This window comes from Nothobranchius furzeri, chromosome 2 (assembly GCF_043380555.1).
Source record: "Nothobranchius furzeri strain GRZ-AD chromosome 2, NfurGRZ-RIMD1, whole genome shotgun sequence".
In the NCBI taxonomy this organism is placed as follows: Eukaryota; Metazoa; Chordata; class Actinopteri; order Cyprinodontiformes; family Nothobranchiidae; genus Nothobranchius; species Nothobranchius furzeri.
This window is the reverse complement of record NC_091742.1, coordinates 101,630,321-101,641,046: the sequence shown is the minus strand read 5'-3', so window position 1 is coordinate 101,641,046 and position 10,726 is coordinate 101,630,321. Positions and strand designations below refer to the sequence as shown.

General features: G+C 50.2%; 1 protein-coding gene across 2 annotated transcripts in view; it reads right to left on the bottom strand.

Moving 5' to 3' along the window:
• The window catches only part of ift46 (intraflagellar transport 46 homolog (Chlamydomonas)), a 33,116-nt gene that overhangs the window by 7,865 nt on the left and 14,525 nt on the right, over positions 1 to 10,726 (bottom strand). For both annotated transcript variants that reach the window (XM_070548712.1, XM_070548713.1), the window contains exon 4: positions 3,481 to 3,612. In XM_070548712.1, coding sequence (XP_070404813.1) covers positions 3,481 to 3,612 — 132 coding nt within the window. The remainder of the gene's footprint in view (positions 1 to 3,480; positions 3,613 to 10,726) is intronic.

Below are 10,726 nucleotides of genomic sequence, written 5' to 3'. Positions count from 1 at the left end.
GCGTGTGTGTGCGTGCGTGAGTGTGTGTGCGTGTGTGTGCATGCGTGTGTGTGCATGCGTGCATGTGCATGAGTGTGTGTGTGTGTGTGCGTGCGTCTGTGTGTGCATGCGTGCATGTGCACGAGTGTGTGTGTGTGTGCGTGTGCATGTGCGTGAGTGTGTGTGCATGCGTGTGTGTATGTGTGTGCATGTGTGTGTGTGTGTGTGTGCATGCGTGCATGTGTGTGTGTGCACGTGTGTGTGTGTGCGTGCATGGGTGTGTGCATCTGTGTTTGTAACTGTGTGTGTGTGTGTGCGTGTGTGTGTGTTCTGCATAGGTGTCAGTTTCCACCACCTAATTGACCACAAGATGACCGTTGACCTGCAGACACCAACCCACCATCCGTCTGGCCTCCAGATCCAGAAGCTTGTGCTCAGTCCTGGTTTTACTACAAGCAGCAGAAGGTCTGCTTCCTCCCTCTGAACAAGTCTTCGTCCTGTAGGCTCCTGCAGGACTATGTTACATTAATCTAACAGGGCTGATGGTGTGATACAGGTGTGTGTGTACCTGTGTCATCGGCGGCTGATGGTGTGGTACAGGTGTGACCTGGTGCTGATGGTGTGGTACAGGTGTGACCTGGTACTGATGGTGTGATACAGGTGTGACCTGGGGCTGATGGTGTGATACAGGTGTGACCTGGGGCTGATGGGGTGATACATGTGTGACCTGGGGCTGATGGTGTGGTACAGGTGTGACCTGGGGCTGATGATGTGGTACAGGTGTGACCTGGTGCTGATGGTGTGGTACAGGTGTGTGTGTACCTGTGTGACCTGGAGCTAATGGTGTGATACAGGTGTGACCTGGTGCTGATGGTGTGATACAGGTGTGACCTGGGGCTGATGGTGTGGTACAGGTGTGACCTGGTGCTGATGCTGTGATACAGGTGTGACCTGGTGCTGATGGTGTGGTACAGGTGTGACCTGGTGCTGATGGTGTGGTACAGGTGTGACCTGGTGCTGATGGTGTGGTACAGGTGTGACCTGGGGCTGAGGGTGTGGTACAGGTGTGACCTGGTGCTGATGATGTGATACAGGTGTGACCTGGTGCTGATGGTGTGGTACAGGTGTGACCTGGGGCTGATGGTGTGGTACAGGTGTGACCTGGTGCTGATGATGTGATACAGGTGTGACCTGGTGCTGATGGTGTGGTACAGGTGTGACCTGGGGCTGATGGTGTGGTAAAGGTGTGACCTGGTGCTGATGATGTGATACAGGTGTGACCTGGTGCTGATGGTGTGGTACAGGTGTGACCTGGGGCTGATGGTGTGGTACAGGTGTGTGTGTACCTGTGTGACCTGGCGCTGATGGTGTGGTACAGGTGTGACCTGGGGCTGATGGTGTGATACAGGTGTGACCTGGTGCTGATGGTGTGATACAGGTGTGACCTGGGGCTGATGGTGTGATACAGGTGTGACCTGGGGCTGATGGTGTGATACAGTTGTGACCTGGGGCTGATGGTGTGATACAGGTGTGACCTGGTGCTGATGGTGTGATACAGGTGTGACCTGGTGCTGATAGGGTGATACAGGTGTGACCTGGGGCTGATGGTGTGATAAAGGTGTGACCTGGTGCTGATGGTGTTGTACAGGTGTGACCTGGTGCTGATGGTGTGATACAGGTGTGACCTGGGGCTGATGGTGTGGTACAGGTGTGACCTGGTGCTGATGGTGTGATACAGGTGTGACCTGGTGCTGATGGTGTGGTACAGGTGTGACCTGGGGCTGATGGTGTGGTACAGGTGTGACCTGGGGCTGATGGTGTGATACAGGTGTGACCTGGGGCTGATGGTGTGATACAGGTGTGACCTGGGGCTGATGATGTGATACAGGTGTGACCTGGGGCTGATGGTGTGATACAGGTGTGACCTGGTGCTGATGATGTGATACAGGTGTGACCTGGTGCTGATGATGTGATACAGGTGTGACCTGGGGCTGATGGTGTGATACAGGTGTGACCTGGTGCTGATGGTGTGATACAGGTGTGACCTGGTGCTGATGGTGTGATACAGGTGTGACCTGGGGCTGATGATGTGATACAGGTGTGACCTGGGGCTGATGGTGTGATACAGGTGTGACCTGGGGCTGATGGTGTGATACAGGTGTGACCTGGTGCTGATGGTGTGATACAGGTGTGACCTGGGGCTGATGATGTGGTACAGGAGTGACCTGGTGCTGATGGTGTAGTACAGGTGTGTGTGTACCTGTGTGACCTGGGGCTGATGATGTGGTACAGGTGTGTGTGTACCTGTGTGACCTGGTGCTGGTGGTGTGGTACAGGTGTGACCTGGGGCTGATGGTGTGGTACAGGTGTGACCTGGTGCTGATGATGTGGTACAGGTGTAACCTGGTGCTGATGGTGTGACCTGGTGCTGATGGTGTGGTACAGGTGTGACCTGGGGCTGATGGTGTGATACAGGTGTGACCTGGGGCTGATGGTGTGATACAGGTGTGACCTGGTGCTGATGGTGTGGTACAGGTTTGACCTGGTGCTGATGGGGTGATACAGGTGTGACCTGGGGCTGATGGTGTGGTACAGGTGTGACCTGGTGCTGATGGTGTGGTACAGGTGTGACCTGGTGCTGATGGTGTGATACAGGTGTGACCAGGGGCTGATGGTGTGGTACAGGTGTGACCAGGGGCTGATGGTGTAGTACAGGTGTGTGTGTACCTCTGTGACCTGGGGCTGATGATGTGGTACAGGTGTGTGTGTACCTGTGTGACCTGGTGCTGGTGGTGTGGTACAGGTGTGACCTGGGGCTGATGATGTGGTACAGGTGTGTGTGTACCTGTGTGACCTGGTGCTGGTGGTGTGGTACAGGTGTGACCTGGGGCTGATGGTGTGGTACAGGTGTGACCTGGTGCTGATGGTGTGATACAGGTGTGACCAGGGGCTGATGGTGTGGTACAGGTGTGACCAGGGGCTGATGGTGTGGTACAGGTGTGACCAGGGGCTGATGGTGTAGTACAGGTGTGTGTGTACCTGTGTGACCTGGGGCTGATGATGTGGTACAGGTGTGTGTGTACCTGTGTGACCTGGTGCTGGTGGTGTGGTACAGGTGTGACCTGGGGCTGATGATGTGGTACAGGTGTGTGTGTACCTGTGTGACCTGGTGCTGGTGGTGTGGTACAGGTGTGACCTGGGGCTGATGGTGTGGTACAGGTGTGACCTGGTGCTGATGGTGTGGTACAGGTGTGACCTGGTGCTGATGGTGTGGTACAGGTGTGACCTGGTGCTGATGGGGTGATACAGGTGTGACCTGGGGCTGATGGTGTGGTACAGGTGTGACCTGGTGCTGATGGTGTGGTACAGGTGTGACCTGGTGCTGATGGTGTGATACAGGTGTGACCAGGGGCTGATGGTGTGGTACAGGTGTGACCAGGGGCTGATGGTGTGGTACAGGTGTGACCTGGTGCTGATGGTGTAGTACAGGTGTATGTGTACCTGTGTGACCTGGTGCTGCTTGCTCTCCTCTGACAGCCATAAGGACAGCACCTGGGGGTTAGACTGCTTCACACTGGGCTCATCCAGAACCATCAGACCCAGTTCATCTGGTTTACCATCTGGCCTCGGTACCTGAACACACATGATTAACATTTCAAACACACCTGAACGAGGTAAAGAAACTGGTTTGGAATCAGATTCTAATCCAGAACCAGTTCCTTGTTTGTAGACGGATCTCGGTACCAGACCCAAAGCTCAGTGATCCATGGATGGAGAACCACATGGACCAGGTTCTGTAGGGGGTTCTTCTTGGTAAAGGGAGTTGGTCGCTACATGAGGATCGCTCTAACCCACCGGTGAGGTGGTATATTTCACCGGTACTGGCTTCCTGTCCAATTGTGGACCAGCTGTTGTCCCTCCTGCTGTATCTGATCTGCTGCACAGGTACGCTGCTGCTCCGAGCCAAAACCCAAACCCAGTAAACCTGATGGCTATGTTAAATAAGCAGCATAACCCTAACCCTGCACCTCTAGGCCCATGTGTTCTAATCCTAATCCAGCCCTCAGCTTATTATCATCAACCAGAATAAAACAAACATCTCAGGGATGTATAGGGAGTTAAGGCTTCTCGTCAGTGTTGCGCTGGAACTCGGCTGATGGTCCAACATGTCACACACGGACAACCTGACTACCAAAGCTGTTTGTTACTTAGACCTCCAGCTGTGCTTTTTGTTACTTAGACCTCCAGCTGTGCTGTCTGTTACTTAGACCTCCAGCTGTGCTGTCTGTTACTTAGACCTCCAGCTGTGCTGTCTGTTACTTAGACCTCCAGCTGTGCTGTTTGTTACTTAGACCTCCAGCTGTGCTGTTTGTTACTTAGACCTCCAGCTGTGCTGTCTGTTACTTAGACCTCCAGCTGTGCTGTTTGTTACTTAGACCTCCAGCTGTGCTGTTTGTTACTTAGACCTCCAGCTGTGCTGATTGTTACTTAGACCTCCAGCTGTGCTGATTGTTACTTAGACCTCCAGCAGTGCTGTCTGTTACTTAGACTTCCAGCTGTGCTGTCTGTTACGTAGACCTCCAGCTGTGCTGTCTGTAACTTAGACCTCCAGCTGTGCTGTTTGTTACTTAGACCTCCAGCTGTGCTGTCTGTTACTTAGACCTCCAGCTGTGCTGATTGTTACTTAGACCTCCAGCTGTGCTGTCTGTTACTTAGACCTCCAGCTGTGCTGATTGTTACTTAGACCTCCAGCTGTGCTGATTGTTACTTAGACCTCCAGCTGTGCTGTTTGTTACTTAGACCTCCAGCTGTGCTGTCTGTTACTTAGACCTCCAGCTGTGCTGTTTGTTACTTAGACCTCCAGCTGTGCTGTTTGTTACTTAGACCTCCAGCTGTGCTGATTGTTACTTAGACCTCCAGCTGTGCTGTCTGTTACTTAGACCTCCAGCTGTGCTGTCTGTTACATAAGACCTCCAGCTGTGCTGTTTGTTACTTAGACCTCCAGCTGTGCTGTCTGTTACATAAGACCTCCAGCTGTGCTGTTTGTTACTTAGACCTCCAGCTGTGCTGATTGTTACTTAGACCTCCAGCTGTGCTGATTGTTACTTAGACCTCCAGCAGTGCTGTCTGTTACTTAGACCTCCAGCTGTGCTGTCTGTTACTTAGACCTCCAGCAGTGCTGTCTGTTACTTAGACCTCCAGTTGTGCTGTCTGTTACTTAGACCTCCAGCTGTGCTGTCTGTTACATAAGACCTCCAGCTGTGCTGTTTGTTACTTAGACCTCCAGCTGTGCTGTTTGTTACTTAGACCTCCAGCAGTGCTGTCTGTTACTTAGACCTCCAGTTGTGCTGTCTGTTACTTAGACCTCCAGCTGTGCTGTCTGTTACATAAGACCTCCAGCTGTGCTGTTTGTTACTTAGACCTCCAGCTGTGCTGATTGTTACTTAGACCTCCAGCTGTGCTGATTGTTACTTAGACCTCCAGCTGTGCTGTCTGTTACTTAGACCTCCTGCTGTGCTGTTTGTTACTTAGACCTCCAGCAGTGCTGTCTGTTACTTAGACCTCCAGCTGTGCTGTCTGTTACTTAGACCTCCTGCTGTGCTGTTTGTTACTTAGACCTCCAGCAGTGCTGTCTGTTACTTAGACCTCCAGCTGTGCTGTCTGTTACTTAGACCTCCAGCTGTGCTGTCTGTTACTTAGACCTCCAGCTGTGCTGATTGTTACTTAAGACCTCCAGCTGTAATGTCTGTTACTTAGACCTCCAGCTGTGCTGTTTGTTACTTAGACCTCCAGCTGTGCTGTTTGTTACTTAGACCTCCAGCTGTGCTGATTGGTACTTAAGACCTCCAGCTGTGCTGTCTGTTACTTAGACCTCCAGCTGTGCTGTTTGTTACTTAAGACCTCCAGCTGTGCTGTCTGTTACTTAGACCTCCAGCTGTGCTGTTTGTTACTTAAGACCTCCAGCTGTGCTGTTTGTTACTTAGACCTCCAGCTGTGCTGTTTGTTACTTAGACCTCCAGCTGTGCTGTTTGTTACTTAGACCTCCAGCTGTGCTGTCTGTTACTTAGACCTCCAGCTGTGCTGTTTGTTACTTAGACCTCCAGCTGTGCTGTTTGTTACTTAGACCTCCAGCTGTGCTGATTGTTACTTAGAACTCCAGCTGTGCTGATTGTTACTTAGACCTCCAGCAGTGCTGTCTGTTACTTAGACTTCCAGCTGTGCTGTCTGTTACGTAGACCTCCAGCTGTGCTGTCTGTAACTTAGACCTCCAGCTGTGCTGTTTGTTACTTAGACCTCCAGCTGTGCTGTCTGTTACTTAGACCTCCAGCTGTGCTGATTGTTACTTAGACCTCCAGCTGTGCTGTCTGTTACTTAGACCTCCAGCTGTGCTGATTGTTACTTAGACCTCCAGCTGTGCTGATTGTTACTTAGACCTCCAGCTGTGCTGTTTGTTACTTAGACCTCCAGCTGTGCTGTCTGTTACTTAGACCTCCAGCTGTGCTGTTTGTTACTTAGACCTCCAGCTGTGCTGTTTGTTACTTAGACCTCCAGCTGTGCTGATTGTTACTTAGACCTCCAGCTGTGCTGTCTGTTACTTAGACCTCCAGCTGTGCTGTCTGTTACATAAGACCTCCAGCTGTGCTGTTTGTTACTTAGACCTCCAGCTGTGCTGTCTGTTACATAAGACCTCCAGCTGTGCTGTTTGTTACTTAGACCTCCAGCTGTGCTGATTGTTACTTAGACCTCCAGCTGTGCTGATTGTTACTTAGACCTCCAGCAGTGCTGTCTGTTACTTAGACCTCCAGCTGTGCTGTCTGTTACTTAGACCTCCAGCAGTGCTGTCTGTTACTTAGACCTCCAGTTGTGCTGTCTGTTACTTAGACCTCCAGCTGTGCTGTCTGTTACATAAGACCTCCAGCTGTGCTGTTTGTTACTTAGACCTCCAGTTGTGCTGTCTGTTACTTAGACCTCCAGCTGTGCTGTCTGTTACATAAGACCTCCAGCTGTGCTGTTTGTTACTTAGACCTCCAGCAGTGCTGTCTGTTACTTAGACCTCCAGTTGTGCTGTCTGTTACTTAGACCTCCAGCTGTGCTGTCTGTTACATAAGACCTCCAGCTGTGCTGTTTGTTACTTAGACCTCCAGCTGTGCTGATTGTTACTTAGACCTCCAGCTGTGCTGATTGTTACTTAGACCTCCAGCTGTGCTGTCTGTTACTTAGACCTCCTGCTGTGCTGTTTGTTACTTAGACCTCCAGCAGTGCTGTCTGTTACTTAGACCTCCAGCTGTGCTGTCTGTTACTTAGACCTCCTGCTGTGCTGTTTGTTACTTAGACCTCCAGCAGTGCTGTCTGTTACTTAGACCTCCAGCTGTGCTGTCTGTTACTTAGACCTCCAGCTGTGCTGTCTGTTACTTAGACCTCCAGCTGTGCTGATTGTTACTTAAGACCTCCAGCTGTAATGTCTGTTACTTAGACCTCCAGCTGTGCTGTTTGTTACTTAGACCTCCAGCTGTGCTGTTTGTTACTTAGACCTCCAGCTGTGCTGATTGGTACTTAAGACCTCCAGCTGTGCTGTCTGTTACTTAGACCTCCAGCTGTGCTGTTTGTTACTTAAGACCTCCAGCTGTGCTGTCTGTTACTTAGACCTCCAGCTGTGCTGTTTGTTACTTAAGACCTCCAGCTGTGCTGTCTGTTACTTAGACCTCCAGCTGTGCTGTCTGTTACTTAGACCTCCAGCTGTGCTGTTTGTTACTTAGACCTCCAGCTGTGCTGATTGTTACTTAAGACCTCCAGCTGTGCTGTCTGTTACTTAGACCTCCAGCTGTGCTGTCTGTTACTTAGACCTCCAGCAGTGCTGTCTGTTACTTAGAACTCCAGCTGTGCTGTTTGTTACTTAGACCTCCAGCTGTGCTGATTGTTACTTAAGACCTCCAGCTGTGCTGTCTGTTACTTAGACCTCCAGCTGTGCTGTTTGTTACTTAGACCTCCAGCTGTGCTGATTGTTACTTAAGACCTCCAGCTGTGCTGTCTGTTACTTAGACCTCCAGCTGTGCTGTCTGTTACTTAGACCTCCAGCTGTGCTGATTGTTACTTAAGACCTCCAGCTGTGCTGTCTGTTACTTAGACCTCCAGCTGTGCTGTTTGTTACTTAGACCTCCAGCAGTGCTGTCTGTTACTTAGACCTCCAGCTGTGCTGATTGTTACTTAGACCTCCAGCTGTGCTGTTTGTTACTTAGACCTCCAGCTGTGCTGATTGTTACTTAGACCTCCAGCAGTGCTATCTGTTACTTAGACCTCCAGCAGTGCTGTCTGTTACTTAGACCTCCAGCTGTGCTGTTTGTTACTTAGACCTCCAGCTGTGCTGATTGTTACTCAGACCTCCAGCTGTGCTGTTTGTTACTTAGACCTCCAGCTGTGCTGAATGTTACTTAGACCTCCAGCAGTGCTGTCTGTTACTTAGACCTCCAGCTGTGCTGTCTGTTACTTAGACCTCCAGCTGTGCTGTTTGTTACTTAGACCTCCAGCTGTGCTGTCTGTTACTTAGACCTCCAGCTGTGCTGATTGTTACTTAGACCTCCAGCTGTGCTGATTGTTACTTAGACCTCCAGCTGTGCTGTTTGTTACTTAGACCTCCAGTTGTGCTGTCTGTTACTTAGACCTCCAGCTGTGCTGATTGTTACTTAGACCTCCAGCTGTGCTGATTGTTACTTAAGACCTCCAGCTGTAATGTCTGTTACTTAGACCTCCAGCTGTGCTGATTGTTACTTAGACCTCCAGCTGTGCTGTTTGTTACTTAGACCTCCAGCTGTGCTGTTTGTTACTTAGACCTCCAGCTGTGCTGATTGGTACTTAAGACCTCCAGCTGTGCTGTCTGTTACTTAGACCTCCAGCTGTGCTGTTTGTTACTTAAGACCTCCAGCTGTGCTGTCTGTTACTTAGACCTCCAGCTGTGCTGATTGTTACTTAAGACCTCCAGCTGTGCTGTCTGTTACTTAGACCTCCAGCTGTGCTGTTTGTTACTTAAGACCTCCAGCTGTGCTGTCTGTTACTTAGACCTCCAGCTGTGCTGATTGTTACTTAAGACCTCCAGCTGTGCTGATTGTTACTTAGACCTCCAGCTGTGCTGTTTGTTACTTAGACCTCCAGCTGTGCTGTCTGTTACTTAGACCTCCAGCTGTGCTGTTTGTTACTTAGACCTCCAGCTGTGCTGATTGTTACTTAGACCTCCAGCTGTGCTGTTTGTTACTTAGACCTCCAGCTGTGCTGTCTGTTACTTAGACCTCCAGCTGTGCTGTTTGTTACTTAGACCTCCAGCTGTGCTGTTTGTTACTTAGACCTCCAGCTGTGCTGTCTGTTACTTAGACCTCCAGCTGTGCTGTTTGTTACTTAGACCTCCAGCAGTGCTGTCTGTTACTTAGACCTCCAGCTGTGCTGTTTGTTACTTAGACCTCCAGCTGTGCTGATTGTTACTTAAGACCTCCAGCTGTGCTGTCTGTTACTTAGACCTCCAGCTGTGCTGTCTGTTACTTAGACCTCCAGCTGTGCTGTTTGTTACTTAGACCTCCAGCTGTGCTGATTGTTACATAAGACCTCCAGCTGTGCTGTCTGTTACTTAGACCTCCAGCTGTGCTGTCTGTTACTTAGACCTCCAGCAGTGCTGTCTGTTACTTAGAACTCCAGCTGTGCTGTTTGTTACTTAGACCTCCAGCTGTGCTGATTGTTACTTAAGACCTCCAGCTGTGCTGTCTGTTACTTAGACCTCCAGCTGTGCTGTTTGTTACTTAGACCTCCCGCTGTGCTGATTGTTACTTAAGACCTCCAGCTGTGCTGTCTGTTACTTAGACCTCCAGCTGTGCTGTCTGTTACTTAGACCTCCAGCTGTGCTGATTGTTACTTAAGACCTAAAGCTGTGCTGTCTGTTACTTAGACCTCCAGCTGTGCTGTTTGTTACTTAGACCTCCAGCAGTGCTGTCTGTTACTTAGACCTCCAGCTGTGCTGTCTGTTACTTAGACCTCCAGCTGTGCTGATTGTTACTTAAGACCTCCAGCTGTGCTGTCTGTTACTTAGACCTCCAGCTGTGCTGATTGTTACTTAGACCTCCAGCAGTGCTGTCTGTTACTTAGACCTCCAGCTGTGCTGTCTGTTACTTAGACCTCCAGCTGTGCTGTTTGTTACTTAGACCTCCAGCTGTGCTGATTGTTACTCAGACCTCCAGCTGTGCTGTTTGTTACTTAGACCTCCAGCTGTGCTGAATGTTACTTAGACCTCCAGCAGTGCTGTCTGTTACTTAGACCTCCAGCTGTGCTGTCTGTTACTTAGACCTCCAGCTGTGCTGTTTGTTACTTAGACCTCCAGCTGTGCTGTCTGTTACTTAGACCTCCAGCTGTGTTGATTGTTACTTAGACCTCCAGCTGTGCTGATTGTTACTTAGACCTCCAGCTGTGCTGTTTGTTACTTAGACCTCCAGTTGTGCTGTCTGTTACTTAGACCTCCAGCTGTGCTGATTGTTACTTAGACCTCCAGCTGTGCTGATTGTTAATTAGACCTCCAGCTGTGCTGATTGTTACTTAAGACCTCCAGCTGTGCTGTCTGTTACTTAGACCTCCTGCTGTGCTGTTTGTTACTTAGACCTCCAGCAGTGCTGTCTGTTACTTAGACCTCCTGCTGTGCTGTTTGTTACTTAGACCTCCAGCAGTGCTGTCTGTTACTTAGACCTCCAGCTGTGCTGTTTGTTACTTAGACCTC